Genomic DNA, 17998 nt, shown 5'->3' on the forward strand with positions numbered 1-17998 from the left:
AGTATATATATATATATATTTTAAAATTTTTATTTTAAGTTTGATAAGAAATCATTAATTAAAACCCATTTCTTTGTTGTTATTATTGGTGTCCTTAATTATTCTACAAAAATTATGTGATAATTATATAAGGTACTATTTTTTTTTTGTAAAAAAATTACATTTTTACGTTTATATAATTTTTTTTTTTTTGTATTTTTACGGTTTTCCATAGAAATAATACGAAAACAACAAAAAAAACTACATAAAAGTAACATGAAAATAACATTTAAATAACATCAAAATAATAACAAAAAATATCATACAGATAACAAAAAATCAACAATAGTATACTATAAAAAGACCATATTTTATGTAAATAAAATTAAAAATATCGTAAAAATGTTTAAAATTCTGTGAAACTGTATTTTTATTATTTTTGTATATTTATGAAATAATTCCTATAGGCATATTTTTTTTTTCTTTTTAAATGTAAGGGCATGTTTTTAGGGTTAAAGGAAAATTTATATATTCTCCGAATTTGTTTATATGATATAAGTGCATGTATATATTGTAATTATTTTGGTCATTCCACAAATTTTTTTAAATTTTTAAATAATTTATAATACCTAAAAATAGTTCAAAATAATCAGTTTAAGTGCGTATAAAACAACTTGCTTTCATATATTTTTAGCACATGATCATCAGAGTCGGTCTTAAAATTTAGTGAATTATATAGTAAACAAAAAAATATTTTTAGACTCTTATTTAGAAAGAAATTTAGTATTTTTTAAAATTAGTAAAAATATGTACATTTTTAAAATAGAATAATTTTTTCGGGACCTTAAACTAGGTGGGCCCTAGACATACAAATCTAACTCATCTATATTATCAAACTTGCACGTGATGAATAGATTATGATCTATTTTTTTTTTTTTGCTAATTAGTAATTTTTCTCCCCGAACTTTAACATGTACTAAATTTGCTTCCTGAACTTTTTTGGCCGTTAAAAATTTCCCCCGAACTATTGAGATTGTTAACTTTAATCTTGTATATATAATGGTTTTTTTTTTTTTTTTTTTTTAATTTATAACATGTTAAATACAATTTCTGATCATACTTGCATGCATTTGCAAACCAATAAAAAAAAGTGTGTTCCTTTCATTAAACAAAATTATTTTTTAATTATTTTATATAAGAAGGGAATATTCAAATTTGGAACCTCACTTCCTATTTCAGCATCTCAATATATTTATATATTTATATATAATTATAACTATTTATGCCTAGCTATAAATATTGAAATTTGTTGGACAGGCTTTTTCTTATTATTATAGTTATATATTTTATATAAATTGATTTTTGAAACATGTCACAAATTAATGACAATTATCAGCAATCACTTCTAATATTTAATTCTCTTCAAATTTGAATTATAACAAATTTATTAGGAAACTTAATCTTTTCCATTCTGCATGCATGTCTGAATTAATCTACTCTAATAGTTATTATCTATACTAATTATATTTTTTTACTGAAATATTTATGTGTAAATATATAAACATATGATGACTATTCACAAATCACAATATTTGTCTCTTCTTTCAAATAATAATTTTACTGATAAATTTATTTATTTTATACAATATAGGTCCAATTAAGCATTAATTGTCATTAAATAAATCTAATCCCAAAAGCTCTGGCACTAATAAACATTAATTTATTTATATATAGGTCTGCCTAACTTAATAAACAAGAAAGAAGAAAAAAATATATATATATATATATATATATATATTTATATTATCAATATCAATTAATAAATGTTCATTTAACAACTATTAATGTATTTGTGTTCCACTTCCTTCTTTGGCTGCTAATTATTTAAAATGAAACATTAACATGTGATTGAAATTTGAATAATAGATCTTAATTAATTAACATATATATAATGGAGGTGATGATTTATTCAAATTCAAATAATAACATGATTTGTTCTTCTTCTTTAAATTTTTAACAAAGTAGAATAATTATTCTATTCCTCCTGAATTTATGAAACTATCAAATTATACTCCTAAAATATATAATGTAGAATAATTAACACATATCTTAATAAACTAAAATGCAAATATTCAGGAAAAAAAAATTAAAGGTGATTTGATCTTGTTATTTGAAAAATATTTAACAAAAATTAAATTGAGTGTTAGATCTTTTATCTTTGTCATTGTTTTAAGATAATAAATTTCAGACCATTTTGGCAAAATCTAATAATTAACATATCAATTATATATTCTATAGGCTTTAAAAATTAAAAATAAAATATAATAAATGTATTAATCCTCTACTTTATGAAAAAACATAATATGTATCAACCTTAAATTGTTATGACTATCACTTTCAACCAATCACATTCACAAATTAATTTATATTGTTGTATTGCACTTAGTAAAATTTCACAAGTTGAATAATTATTAATGGTTTTAGTAACCAAACCATATAATATTTTTCCTATATGTGACTCAACCAAACATTTATACATATAAATACATTTAATTATAATATGATCATACCTGCCAATTTTAAGTATTTAAAACTTTGGCAAGTTTTTGTCACTTCATATTCAAAAAGTTAGTATAAATGATATTTAATGAGATACCATCTATCTAATAATATTTAAGTATTAATTAAAGTTAATACATAAATTCAACTAAAAAATAATAAAGAAGAAGTAGAAAAACAATGTGACAACCAATTTTTGTTGAAAGAGAAGTCATTGTCTTTGTTGTCTAATAATAAATAGTGTTGTCCAATAATAAATAGTGATAAAGTGAGCTTTGGTGGTTGGAGAGGAGAGGAGAAGCAATTTGATCACAATATAAATGCTTATTTGGTATTTTATATTAAGGGTATTTATTAAACCACATCTAATATTATTAGACTTATATAAATTCAATCCAATTATATATTGAATGTTAAATTTTACCATCCAATCTGATCTAATTAATTTATGCCATCTAATAGATCCAACATCTACTAGATATTGTATTGGATCGATTCTAGCAATTAGATGTATTTCATGTCAATTTATTAGTTTAATTTTGATTTATCTAATATTTTTAGATTTAGTATTTTTTAGATCGTATCGATTTATTTAATATCTTAGATTCAATATTTATTGGATTGGATAGATCTATCCAATATGAAAAAAAAAAAAAGTAAAATTTATATGTCAATTTTTAACTTACATATATATTTTACGTATAAGAACATAAAATTTAATTACTCATTTAAATTAAATGAAAATACTATATAATTCGATTGGAAATTAGATGTACTTGAATTTTTGGACATCTTATCCAACATCTTATCTGATCCAATTGGATAGTAAAAAATAATATCCAATCTGATCACAATTGGATATTCAATATTTAGTAATCGATTGTAATCAAATTGATCAATTATCATTGGATTAGATCTATTTATGCATAACCCTATACTCTATGTACATTCTCAATAGTATATATAATATGGTACCTTCTAATTTAAAAATATAAATTTGGTATTTTAAACTCAAATTTGATCAAAATATTTTATTTATTGGATTTTTATATAATTCGATTGGAAGTTGGATGTATTGAATTTTTGGACATCTTATCTAACATTCTATTTGATTCAATTGGATATTAAAAAATAACATTCAATCTGATCTGATCACAATTGGATATTCAATATTTAGTGATCGATCAATTATTATTGGATTAGATCTGTTTATGCATACCCAACTCTATGTACATTTTCAATATTATATAATATGGTACCTTCTAATTTGAAAATATAGATCTGGTATTTTACACTCAAATTTAATCAATAAAATATTTATTTATTTGATTTTTTTTTTCAGTAATTAAATAATTAAATTTGAATTTATAACTCATCAATTCAAAACATTTTGATGATATTAAAAAAGTTTTATTAATTAAATTTGAATATAGGTTACTGACATCAAACATAAAGATTTAAATAAGTATATAATTGAAAATACAAACAAAACTTTATATTTTGAAGAAAAAAAAAATAATAAGACATACCAAATAAGTACATACCCTAATAATAATTATAAACTTTCAAAACTTCCAATATAGTTAATGTTTTATATCAAATTATCAGTGTTTGCTTGACCAATCCCTAGTCATAAATTTCTCATTCAAAAGGGCCTATTTTTGAACTATTTATTTTCATCATTTTAATGGCTAATGCAGATCCTAAATTATTATGAGATTATACTATTACTATTTTATTATCTTATGGCATTTTTACTAGCATGGTAATATATAATTCTTATTCTACAGTTTATTTGGAGGTTAGTATTTTTGTCCCTGAACCATGACTTATATATAATTGTTCTCTCTAAATTTTTCAAACCGTTAAAAATGATCCTAAAACTATTCACAATATTGTAAATTAATCATGTCAAATTTTGTCACATGTGCCAAACAAATAATAACATGTCTGTTTAGACAATTGACACATTTATAATTTATTTGAAAAAATAATTTAAAATTTTTTTAAACGTAAGGTGTGTTTAGTAACACTTTTTTATTAACTTTTTATTTTTTTTAAATTGAAAAAATAAAAATATTTTTTCAAAATCTTATTCTATAAAACTGTTTTAACTTTTTAATTGAAATTTCAAAAATTTTGAAAAAAAAATCACTTTCAAAATTTTTTTCACAATTTTTTTTTCTTACTCCATATTTTGGACTTCGACCCCAACATTGAAACCCAGACCCTGACCCCGACCTAGACCCAAACTTGGACACGAACCCCAAACCCTAACTCGAACCTAGAACCAAACCCAGACCCAATTCCCAAACCTGAACCCTGACTCCTACCCAGACCTGGCATCAGACCTACACCCCGAACAACACCCGAACCTCGAACCAGTCCTGAAGTCCAGACCGAACCCCAACCCCGACACTAACATGACAACTGACTAAGCAACCATGTCATTATTCTGTTTGCCATATGTGACAAATTCAAAAAGCACAATACTACTGTACTACATAGATCATAATTTATTTTGAAAATGATTCTTTTAAGTGTTCAAGGCGATTAACACGCAGACGGAGTTAGCAAAGAAGTGCATTGCCAGAGATTACTATTGTGAAATTGAACTTCAACAAACAAAAATTATATTTTCTTTAAATTTTTGTATATTTTTATTAAATTACATACTCTATAAATTGAATTAGATATGCTCTAATAAGATTCTTGACTCCAATTCAATCAAATATATTATTTTTTCTAATTAAATTGAATTAAATCGATTGATTAATAGTCTGGATTATAATTATCATGTAAAGCAATTTACCACAAATCTGTGGCCAAAATTATCTAAATAAGATTAATTATTCATGTGCAATAAATCAAGAGCTAAAAAGGGTCTCTAACTCTCATGTTTCTGATCCCATAATCAATTGTCTCTAATGAAAACTTACACTATTCAGATCATGATTCACAGCACAAATGGTGGAAACCTTAATCAAATACCACTATTGTTTAAATGGTTAATTAATATAAGAATTAAGAGTATCTGTCTGGTTTGAAACCAGTTTCTTTCAAGCCAAGACAGCTTCATTATTATTTTAATTCAAATGGATATGAAAAAAAGTTCAGCTTGCCTCATCTTCAAATGGTGGTAAACCCCACTCACTTGGATTGAAATCCAGCAATGAGTTTAGAATTTGATCTGCAGGTCCATAGAGTGAGCTATCAAGCCTTGCATCAGGAACCATGACCGCGAACCTATTACCCCGAAATAGAAAATCAAGATTAGGCAACCAAGGTGATTAAGAAAATACAGATAAAGCTCTCATAGTTTCTTTTGTAGAGCAAATAAGAGTAAACCAAACAGCAGAGGATCTCTTATAGAGCTACCATGAAAAGATGGAACACTGAAGATTGTAACACAATATGCTATGACAAATTTACTTTCATTGAGTGATAGCATTCCAGGAAAAAAAAACACAACAAACAGAACTTTTTATTTTTAATTTATTCAATTTTTTTTGTTAGTTCACATCAGGCCAAGTCTTGTAAAGTATCTTATTCTTTTGGGGCTCATCAAATAATGATTAAACATAAAGATTACAGATTAGTGTCTGTTGATCACAACTGCCATTTGTCATAGATAACAATCACAACATGAGCAATATTATAGGCAAGTGAATCCTATATTCTAAGGAATGTTGAGCTAGCATCTAAATTCCTTTAAAACTTACACCAAATATTTCCATAGTTTCTCTTTTAAGTTCTCCAGTTATATAAATGTGATTGAAACATGATCTTCTTTTTCCAATTTAAACATGTTCCAGCCAATTTGAAAGTACAAGATTCACATATAACAATCAAATTGCTATCGGTTATTTCCAACAAAACATCACCTTAAACAAACCTATAACATATGGTGGAAAGTTGAAGTATATCTAAACCTCATATAAGTAAAACAGTAGATAATTTACTTGGGAAAGAAATGAACAAACTTATGCACTTACATCCCAGCATTCTTTGCTCCTTGAACTCCCGCTGGAGCATCTTCAAACACGATAATCTTATCTGGATTTATTGGGCCTCCCTGTTGATAGAAAACTTGTGATTAACAATTGCAACCATAATTTTTATTTTACAAAATGTATTACAAAGAAATAAAAGAGGATAGCAGAACCAGATATAGAATACACTAAAGCATATATTATTCAACATAAACTAACTTGCTTAAGTTACAACCTCGAATCTATTAGCTGCAGCAAGAAATACATCTGGTGACGGTTTGCCTTTTTTGACTTCTGGATCATCACCAAGAACAACATGATGCATCAACGAGAAAAGTTCACCATGTTGTTGTGTTTTCAGTGCAAAATGCCGCTTGTGTGAACTGCAAAATGTAACTTCATATGAGAGCCCTTTATAATTTTTTCCGCATAAAACATCAAAACATCATCTTTTTTTTTTTTCTTTTCTTCTTTATCTACTTTTTCCAACTCAAAAAAGAGGTTTTGTAACCGGAGAAACTACCAAAGTAAATCTGTTTTTACTAAGTAATCTATACGAAAGGGAGAAGGAGAAAACATACCCTGTAGCCACACAAATCGGTATTCCTTTTGCATGAAGATGTCTGATCAAGCGGCTGGCCCCTTAGGTTGAGAACATAATATTAATAACAATGTATTTATCATATCTAAGACAAGAACATAGCAAAATCATTAGGCACAATTTTACTACAAGAAATGGTAAACTTCATAAGCAACTCAAAACACCTTAGGTGTTCAGGTGTTGATGGCAATTATTTGTTCTGTTAGAGGCCATAATTTGATAAACTGAAAAAAAAAAGTATAAACCAAGTTTCTTACTTAATAGTGACAATATCTAGCTCAAATAAAAGATACCTCAATCTGCAACACTAGAGGCATATAAGGGCAACAAACATGAAAGACTGAACAATAAACACATGTACAAGAATAAAAAACGAAATGGGAAAGGAAGAGAAAAGGTGGGGGACTTGTCATTAACGTACTTTAGACATAAGAACACAAAGACATACATCAAACATCAAACTATCTTTACCATGTATTGAATCTTTTGAAAGTTTGAAACCATTATTAACCAAGTAAGATGGCCATAAGGGGTTAAATCGGAGACCATATTACAGCAAAGAAACACCTTTTTCGTGACCACTCAACTAATCCATCAAATTTTTTAAATTCTATCCTGATTCCCAAGTGTTACAAACACAGTAGAAAAATAACAAAATGAACTTGGAGGGGAAACAAATAAGGATATTGATATTTAACTAAAAACCTTTAATTGTGCTTAACAAATTCTTTTCCCACTAGAAATTTAACTTGTGTAAGAGTATTATCAAAGAGTAAGAAACATTACACCAAGACACTTGTAAAGACTAGTTAACATTTATAGAGAAAACCTACCACATTCGATAAGGTAGAAATAGAATATTATCAAGATCAACAAAATTATGTTCACTATGAGAAAAATAAGAGTAGAAGACCGAATATTGAAGCATTTGCAAGATTGTGTATGAAGTAAATGAAACCTGGCATGAGCTCGCTTGTTGGGAACATTTTCTGCAACATCGACTCTCTTTCTATAAGAAAATCTTCGGGTGTAAGAGAATCGCTAATTCCCGTCTCTTCAACAAAGATCTTAGCCGATTCGGTTGATTTCTTTCCCATCATTTTGGCCTTCAAAGACCAATCAAAAGTCTTATTAAATCTAGCCAGTATAATTTCTTGGACTTCAGTATAGAACTTCTCTGTGTCTGCAACACCGTTAAAAAAAGCCATCATACTTTACTTTTTATCACCCATCAAAATTTTCAGCAGAGAAATATTCAAATTGAAATGAGAAAACATTTAACAAAAGTCATTTATCTCCAAAATATTCTTCTCTAAAAACAAACAAAAAGCACATTCATTGTTTAGTAAGAAAATGGAATGTACTTTAATCAAAATGTCTACTTATCCCCCAAAAACCATCATATTATATCAAAATGTAGATCACATTCTTTTCTAACACCAAGTTCAATTGTACATTATCAATATGAGTCTGTTTGGTACACCGTATTACATCACATTATATTGTATAGACCTATTCATATTTTTATGTAATACTATGCTTGTTGACTTGTATGTGCATAATATTTTGATATAAATCAAAATTTCACAATACAAAAATATGACATACAATCCACTTTAATATAATACACTTAATACAGCATACCAAACTAAGAATATATGCTTCAAACTATATAGCAAACATACACAACTGACAAGTAAGCTCTCTTCTAATTAGAATCCCATATCACATTCATCTTAATCTGAAGAGCCCCATTTATCAAGATCACATTTTGAAAAGAACTAAAAAAACAGAAAAGGTGTTCGATGAAATTACCGAGTAAAAGACCATCCATATCAAAGATTACATGAGTGATGAGTCCTCTAGCAGAAACGGGTCCAGCTGAATTCGCCATTTTGAAATGAATCTTAGTTCTTGGAGTTTCTAGGGTTTTCGGTAGAGAGAAACAGAATGATTTTAAATGATTGGAAATCGGTGATGCCAAAGCTACGGGTTGCCAGAAGAACCTCTGAATCAGAAAATTCAAGCCTTGAAAAATAAAAAAAATTAAAAACTGATAAGCAAATTGTTAAAATAAATTATGGGTTATCTTTATGTGGTCTGAAAGAATCAAATTACATATTTAAAACAATAAAAATGGTATCTTTGTAATCTGTTGACTGACAGATCTAAAGTTAGAAAAATAGAATAAAAGAATAAAGTGAGATTTAAAGAGATATATTAAGAGAAAATAGAGACATGTTAGTGTAAGAAAGAGTAAAGGTATAAGAAGAAACTCACAGTCACAGCCATTGACGAAAGAAGAAAAGGTTTGAAGATAGAGCAGAGCTGAAACAGTGTGTTTATTGACTGAGAAAGAAGAAGAAGAATAATAATAAGAGTTTATTCTCTTTTTTTTTTTTTTGGTGAGAATAAGAGTTTATTCTATAAATATGTAATATTATTTTACAATAAATATATAATAAAAGAAAAATTAAATATATAAAAATTTGGGAAATTAATCCGTATACTATTTTTTTTTTAACTTTTTTTCAAATTTACAGATTGTGTTTCTAAAGTGGTTGTACTTGTAGCGTTAGTTGTAATAGAGGTTTTTATACGATTTTTTGTTGTAATTTAAGTTGCAGCACTAGTTGCAATAGGAGTTCTATGTAGAATTTCGTAAAAATACAAAAAAAAAAAAAAAACTATTTTAGAATGTAAAAATAAAAATATCCCTAAAAAAAAGTGAGCTGAAAGTTAGTTATATTAAAAAATAAAATTTTTTAAAATTGAGCTCAAAGTCTATTTTTACTATTTTAGAAAATATAGGATTCATTTTGTTATTTACCAAAACATAAAGTCCAATTAATAATTTTTACAAAACACAGGATCCAAAATGGTATTTACCCTTAATTTTTCAATCATTTTCAAGCTCAGCAACTTTTATGTTATTTTTAAAAATGGATAAATTTAACGATTACCCAACGCATCATTGATTCTAACAAAAAACAATGCTCATATATTTAGGGAAATTTACATCATTTACTAACTTTTCCAATAATCTTACAATTATACTGTGACACGCTCAAAATAACATTTTTACTGTTTTTTTTTTTTTTAATTTGGCAGTATACTGCCTTGATTCAAAGATATGGACATTAGTATAGGGTTTTATATATTATGTGGCTTATAGGTGTCTTTATGAGGTTTAACCTCTTCGTTTTTTAAAATAATAGTGCTTTAAAAAGGGATGATTTGACAACTTTATTATTACTTAAATTTGAAATTGAAGACAACTCACCCATCACCCACGTGATTCCCATTCCCAAGTTTATAAATGTATTTTGTTTCTCTCTCTATCTCTTTTTGTGGGTTGATGTTTATAGAAAAATTCTTGAGATTGGTGTCAAGATAAAGACCATCAACCAAGAACTTTACATAAAACTCTTCTCTCCATTCTTCACTATTTCAAAAACTTACAAAGCTCATTCCTTTCATTCATTTGTTCAGTTCTTCTTCTTCATCTTCTTTTCTTTTCTTTTTATTTTTTTTTTTAATTTTTTGAAGTTCTTAGTTATGTTTTTTTTTTTTGAAAATATAAGAGTTAGTGTGGTTTTTTTTTGTTCTAATTTTCTAGAACTTTCTTGCAAATATAGTGCATTTAGTATTGAGGATGTGCACAGCATAGTTAATTTTTGATCATTTTTTTCTTTTATTGTTTTATTTGTTTTAGTATTGTTTTAGTATTGTTTTACTGTTGTTTTTCATGATTTATTTATTTGATGCCGATTTCACTGCCCTTGCTCCATCTCGCTGGAATTAATAGGTATTTTCTGGGTGTTCTCGTGTTGTTGTAATGGTTCTGTATGTGAGTGTGGAAGATGGAGGCTATAAATACATTTCTTCTTCGTTTTCTTTGGCTATTTTTGTGGTTTTTTTCTTTTGGTTCTCCTATAAATATATTTGACGAGCTCACTCACAAGAGAGTTTTGAGGTGTGTGTTTCTTTTATATTTTTCTAAGTAGTTATATTTGCTTCATTTGTTTTGGTGTTGTTTCAGTGTTGTTTTAGTAATTTTTTTTATTATAATTTTCTAGGAATAGACTTGCAAATATAGTTGATTTTGCATCTGGTCTTGCGGTTGTGCAGCAGATTGCTTGTTTTTTTTAATCATTTTTTTCTTTTGTTTTGTTTGATTGTTTTAGTGTTGTTTTACCGTTGTTTTGCCATGATTATTTATTGACGTCGATTTTACTGCTTTTGTTTATTCTTGTCGGAATTAATGGTTATTTCCGGTGTCCTGGTGTTGTTGTGGTGGTTATGTCTGTGATTGTCAAAGATGGTGGCCTCATACTTTTGTTTTGGTATTGACAGTATAAAAGAAAAAAAAAAGGGAGGACAATATAAATGTTAATTCTGCCGTGTGGCAGTAAAATTGAAAAGTATTACCCCAAATCCAGTATTTTTGTAAAATGCCCTATATTTATAGTTTTATGGACTGGTATCTTTAAAACAACATTATTTTTATGTGGCCATAATACTATACTATATTTTTACAAAATGAAAACATCATATTTTTTAGAACAACTTAAAACCAACGGGTCTGTAAAAAAAAAAAATATTGTTCCATAAAATGGTAAACTTTGTGTTGTTTTTTGGTATTTCTGAAATACTAAAAGAAAAATGGTGAGAGAGAACTCCCATCTTCAGCGGGCCAATGGGCCATATCTGAATTTGAGCCCATTGATCCTTCCATGGGCCTTAAACCCAATTTTAGCCCAAAAACTCCTCTCTTCCCTTTTCCACCGCACTACCAGAGTCGACACGCCCGAGTCAAGCGAGTTCCCGACGAAAGCCATCACTTTTCCTCATTTCGTTTTCAATCTCTCTCTCTCTCTAGAACTGGAAATTGTTCAGAATTCACTCTCTCTCTAGAACCAAATCAATTCATTCAGATCCCCAAAATCCCTAAGAATCGAAAATTTCGAAACCCTAGAAAAACCAATTCATATCAGATTCAGATCCCAAACCTTTGATCTGAATTTGAAAGCTCTCAATGTCGTGCTTAGCCCTCTCTCTTCAACCCGCCAATGGCTCCGACATCCTTCTCCAGACCCGAGAGTGGTTCCCTCCGGCACGAGCCCTTGTCGCACTCTCCGCCTTTCGCCAGACTCGTCTCGCTTTCGGCTCCAGCAAGAACAACAGCAGCAACAACCAGTCTCAGTTCACCGATTCCGATCCCTCCGTTGATTCCATAGGCGATGATCCACTCGCAGCTTCCAGTGGCCAGCTCATCGTCGGAGTCGAGAGTCGGTATCGAGTCGTGTACAGACTCGTCAACAGCATCTATGTTCTCGGAATAACTACGGCCGATCACGACAACGCAATCAACGTCTTCGAATGCATCCACGTGGTGAACCAAGCCGTGAGCGTGATTGTCACCGCCTGCCGCGGCGTCGACGTAACGCCTGAGAAGCTAGGAAGAAAGTACGCCGAGATCTACATGGCGTTGGACATTGTTCTCAGGGGAGTTAGCAATATCCGACTCGCGGCCATGCTCGCTTCGTTGCACGGCGATAGCATTGCGAAGATGGTACATTCGGCGCTCGATTCTGAGAACAAGATCCGCGGTGCTGATAATTGGACCAGTGTGGAGGTGAATTCCGTTAAACACTCGGCGAACATTGAGGTATTTTCCCACGCTTCGTTTGAAATGCCGCCGGAGACTATTGCTGCCGGAGACGAGATCGCTGCTACTATCGCTCCGGCGTTACCGACTGAGCAGTTGCAAGATCAGAAGGAGGAGATAGAGGAGATTGAAGCTGAAAAGGATCCTTTTGCTGCTAGTGATAAGATTAACGAACCGGCGGAGCTTGTTGGGGGTTTCAAGAAGAACAGAGACCCTTCTGCTACTGATTTGACTAAAGCTTTAGCTGGGCTTGAGGTAACTACGTTGCCTCCTGCGGAGGCAACACAATCGACTCATATTGCTGTTGAAGGGTTTGAAGGTGAGTATGGTGGAATTGAGTTTGGGAATGAACAAGCTTCTCTTGGTGAAACTTTTGAAGGGTTTAGTGATGCTTGGGGTGGAGGATTGGATCCATCGGAATTTGTTGGACCAACTAAAGGTCCTAAGACACAAGGTCTTGGAGGACTCGAATTGCTTCAGACTGGTCCTGATAATGCTCCTAAAGTGGATAATGCTGCAGCCACCGGGGGTACAGGTACGCCTCTTGATGAACTTGTTAAGTCTACTGAAATGAAAGGACCAGAGATGTATATATCTGAACAGATTAATGTTGAGTTTAGAGAATCATTACTTGCTAGAGTAGGATTAATGGGTACTGTCTATTTGAAAACTTTGCCTACTAAAACATCTGGTGATAAAGAAACTGAATTTTCATTCCGAGTTGAGGGCACAACGGCTGTTAAGAGATTTGTTATTCAGAGTTCTCGTGTTAGTAGTTTAGGCAATGGAATGTTCCATGTTAGGACTGCCGCTTCGGATGAACCTTTGCCGGTTTTGAAGTATAGTTTGGTTCCTAGATTAACACCATTGCCTCTGAGGATTCGTCTTATAAAACGTTTTACTGGAACCTTGCTATCTCTGATGATTCAGTATGTATCGAACCCTGAGTTGCCGGTGCCATTGAATGATGTCACATTTGTTTTGAAACTACCGGTAGACCCTTCATTGTTGCAAGTTTCGCCTAAAGCAATGCTTAATAGGTCTGAGAAAGAATTGAAATGGCATATTGCTGAGATTCCACAAAAGGGATCTCCTGGTAGGTTGAGAGCAAGGATGCCTGTGGATTTAAATGATGGTGACGAAGAGATGGATATCGTTGTTTATGTGAAATTCTCTATACAAGGAAAGCAATCGCTTTCCGGGGTTTGTCTACGGCCTGCCACTGAGGGGAAGACTGACTTCTATGAGGGTAATCACAGGTTTGAAAATGGAGTATATATGTGCAATTGATTCATTATGAACTATGATTGTTTCTTTCATTGTAGATTTTTCATGTTTGTTCTTATTTTTCATTGAGGGAATTTTGCAATATGATTTGTTTGTTGCATTCTCTTTAATATTGAGGTTGTAAGAAAAGGTATTCGATTAAGTGTAAGCCTTTTTTGTTTGTACTAACTCTTGTTCTACATATTCTTTTTCCTTTATATATTTTTATTGAATTGAGAACTCTATACCTCACTAGGGAGAATTGGGGTCTTCTAGAAAATTTGCTTGTTCATTGTATTGAGAATCAACTTGAGTTCTGTTATACAATTGTTGTTGATTAAAATCATAGGTTTATATTTATGCTTAGCTCCTATGTTACTCATATTCTAGGTTTGCTTTTTACCCAAAAGGGGCTCCAATGGTCAAGTATTCTTGATTTTCTTCTGCATATTTTTTTTTTCCTGAATTCTCTTATTGGTGGTAAAAATTCAAGTTTGAGTTTTGATGTTTTCATAGTGAAATTTGTATTATACAGGAAATAAGCCAAAGAGAAAGTTAAGGCATCATATATAAGTTTGTCATTGTAATAAAATGGCAAATGACCTCTCCCCCAAGAGAGTTTTTTATATGATTACTAGGTTGAGTTAAACTTGAGAAGGAAATATGATAATTAAGAATTCCGAAAGCATAATTTTTTTTTGATAAATTTTAATCACATTCATAGCATTGATTCAATTATTAAAATTCTATCATAGGGTTATGATTTGGTAGTTGTGATGTGAGTGAATCAGTGAGTTTTCAAGGCACATTTAATTGTGTCAATATTATTTCAATACTTGCAAAATTATTAATTTTTTTTCTAAAAAGTTTGCAAAATAATTCAAAAATACATAAATACTACTTAGAGTTAACAAATACTTTTAAAATATAATTCTTTTTATTTTAAATTGAAAAATATTATAATATATATATTATTATACAACTAATTCAATCTTTCATGTCAAATACAAACAATTGTCCTAAAATGCAAAAAGGGTGAAAAGAGATAACAGTATGTTTTATAGTTAAACATGTAATTAAAATGGTGTTTTTTTCTAACTAATAAGAAAAGACAATTTTTTTCCAAAACTATTTTCCTTTTTTTTAAAAAAAAAAAAAAACAGAAAATGTGGGGTTTAGAATTAGAACTAAAGATAGCTCAAGTGGTGGTGTGGTTGCAAGAAATGAGAGAAGAGAGTTGCTATTTGCTTCTACAAAGCTATGTAAGGCTGATTCTCCTCATATTGCAGCTGAATTAGGAGCCATAAGAGATGGTTTGCAGGATGGTCTTCAATGGCGGTTGCGGAGATTTACAGAGGAATCGGATTGCCTCGAGGCAGTGAAGATGGTGCATGAAAATGAGGTCAGCGGCCATGCAAATAAGAGCATCTCCAATGGTGATACTCATTAAGCATGTCAAAAATTTTCATATCACCTGAAAATTAAAAAAAAAAATATTTTTTATTTTTTACTTTTTTTCATATTATTTTTCACACTTTTTATTCTAAAATGTTCCAATAATAAACACCTTTCAAAAGATGTCATTTTTAAGCATTCTTACTTGGCATTTTTAATTCACTTTAATAGTAAATCTGTTAAAAGATGTCAAAAAAATATATATATGTCATCAAGTATTTTTTTAAAGTATTTTTATTGGAGATGCTCTAATAAGTCTTCTTGAGCAACCTTTGTAATTTGAAGTTCTTTTATAGAAAAGCTATAGCTTAGCCAAATTATACTTTGGTGATCAAAGTTAGTATTTTGTGAATTGGGGTTAATTCTCCTTGTTCTAGTAATGCTCTCAGGCAAGACTTGCCATTTTCTGTGTAATATTGTTCAAGTTGAATATAATAGTTTCATTTCAAAATAAATAAATAAATAAACTCACAAAATTAATAATTTCATAATAACATAAATCACAAAAATAATAATATATAATAGAATACAAGATAAATATTATTTTGAACTCTGTATTTTGTAAAATTTATTGATCGAATCTTCTGCTCTGTTAAATGATAAGTCTTGTATTTTTTAAAATATAATAAAATAATATTTTGAATTATATCCCTTATTTTTTCCAAATAATAACCAATTATAGTATAAACAAATGTAAAAAATGTAACATGGTCATAATACTTGCAAGTCATGTTATTATTATGTTTTATTCTAACAAAATTTAAGTTTAGAATATTGTTTTAGGGTGATTCTACAATGCACCCCCATAAAAGGGATGTATTGATGCACCCTTAACTTATTTCGGCATTCAGAAAAAAAATTTAGTCTAATTTTTTTTCATATTCATGTACGTTATAGCTATTTAAGATATCCTACAAATTTTTAAGAAATTTGGAATAATTTACAATATAGAAAATAATGTTCAAACAGTCAATTTTACACGCGTATAAAATAAAATAGTCACGCGTGCAATACACTGTTTGAACATAGTTTTCGGCATGTTAAACTTTTTCAAATTTCTTAAAATTTTGCAGGATGTCTTAAATAACTATAACGTACATGACCATGAGAAAAAATTTGTCTAAAACATTATTTCGGATGCTAAAATAGATAGGGGTGCGTCAATATATCTATTTTAAGGGGGTGCATTGTAGAATTTTCCATTGTTTTATACCATTTTAAAAAATATAAAATTTGAATTATCTTTTAACAATGTGAAGGATTGATAGTTTAAAATAGTATTTTCCTTTTAATATATTGAAATTATAATTTTTATTATCATTTTTTATGTTAATAAATTTACTGAAATAATAAATTCTATTTTTATTAAATTATTATAAACACGTGAATTTAATTCTTAAATAACTTATAATTGATATATTAAAAATAAATTATTGTTGTAAATAAGGATGCGCAATGGTGTTGCCTAGTATATTATTCAAAAGATAGAATATGAAGCTTTTTTTTTTTATTTTTATTTTTATTTTTATTTTTTTTATGGATTGAAACTACAATATGAAGCTTCTTAAATTCCACTATTTACCAAACTCATCTTTTAATTTTGTGTCCCCAAATATCTCAAAAGTATTTCTAAAAGTCATAATATTATCATAGACACCTAAACAAAAATTAAATGCATGCCTATTATTTTGGAAGAAAATCTAGAATTTCTCTTCAATGTCTTCATGCATCCAGATGGTCAAAGAAAATCAAATACTATTCATAGTTTGGTGCTTCGTGTACAAATTCTCTCTAGAAATATTAGATATAAAATATTTTCTCATCACCCAATTAACAATAGATTTTGGTTAATGAATTAGAATTTTATTTATTTATTTTCGGATATGTTAGGTCATTTTAAATTTTATTATAACACTTTTTTTTTCCAATGTGTGCATTGTTTTTTAAGACAACTCACAACTAGGGTATTATTTAGGTCCTAGTATGCATAATTATGTTATATATGTTTAGTGGGTTTATTATAATTTTGGTATAGGATGAGTGTTTTCTATTACAATTACGCTCGAAATCAATATTTTTATAGCAGTATTTATTATAGTTACAATATCATTTCTGTAAATTTTTTGAATATTAGTATCGAAAATAAATTTTTGATATTCCAATCTACCATGGGTGTTCAAAAATTTTCAAACCTATTTTCGGCTTAACTATAACTATAACTATAACACTGCCGTAAAAAATATTTCAAAAAAAAAATATTCCATTGTGTATTTTCATATACAAAAATTGACTAAAAATTTTTAATAAAAAGTTGACACTAACATTCATCAATATTGTTCAAGTTGCTTGTTTTGATTTTGATTGATCTTGAGAAATTTTCATTATTAATTAATTGGGATTTAGATATTATCATCTATCTCCAATGAGCTATGGACTATCCTTTTCTACATATGTTATTGAAAGAGGGAAAACAAA

At 29.0% G+C, this 17998-nt stretch overlaps 2 protein-coding genes across 3 annotated transcripts; one reads left to right on the top strand and one right to left on the bottom strand.

The window, feature by feature from the left end:
- Positions 1-5408: 5408 nt before the first annotated feature.
- LOC115694839 ((DL)-glycerol-3-phosphatase 2) lies at positions 5409-9560 on the bottom strand. Of its 2 annotated transcripts, none has more exons than XM_030621936.2 (7): positions 9412-9560; positions 8947-9139; positions 8090-8314; positions 7112-7172; positions 6766-6913; positions 6534-6613; positions 5409-5784 (listed from the first exon to the last, which is right to left on the bottom strand). In XM_030621936.2, the coding sequence occupies exons 1-7, from the start codon at positions 9421-9423 to the stop codon at positions 5652-5654; spliced, it is 852 nt and encodes a 283-aa protein (XP_030477796.2). In that variant the 5' UTR covers positions 9424-9560; the 3' UTR covers positions 5409-5651. The 2 variants fall into 2 exon arrangements, with proteins under 2 accessions (XP_030477796.2, XP_030477797.2); XM_030621937.2 differs by having other exon boundaries at positions 8947-9159; positions 9412-9548.
- A 2349-nt stretch (positions 9561-11909) lies between these two features.
- LOC115725103 (uncharacterized) lies at positions 11910-14348 on the top strand. Its single transcript, XM_030654530.2, has one exon. The coding sequence runs from the start codon at positions 12170-12172 to the stop codon at positions 14090-14092; it is 1923 nt and encodes a 640-aa protein (XP_030510390.2). The 5' UTR covers positions 11910-12169; the 3' UTR covers positions 14093-14348.
- Positions 14349-17998: the final 3650 nt, after the last annotated feature.

Source organism: Cannabis sativa, chromosome 6 (genome assembly GCF_029168945.1).
Source record: "Cannabis sativa cultivar Pink pepper isolate KNU-18-1 chromosome 6, ASM2916894v1, whole genome shotgun sequence".
NCBI lineage: Eukaryota > Viridiplantae > Streptophyta > Magnoliopsida > Rosales > Cannabaceae > Cannabis > Cannabis sativa.

Bases quoted from the DNA above. Each gene is read 5' to 3' on its own strand.
- LOC115694839 (XM_030621936.2), bottom strand. The intron at 7,173-8,089 runs GTTTCATTTACT...TCTCAACCTAAG, and splicing joins AACAAGCGAGCTCATGCCAG to GGGCCAGCCGCTTGATCAGA. The intron at 5,785-6,533 runs GTAAGTGCATAA...TCGGGGTAATAG, and splicing joins GGAGCAAAGAATGCTGGGAT to GTTCGCGGTCATGGTTCCTG.
- LOC115725103 (XM_030654530.2), top strand. From the start codon at position 12,170: ATGTCGTGCTTAGCCCTCTCTCTTCAACCCGCCAATGGCTCCGACATC.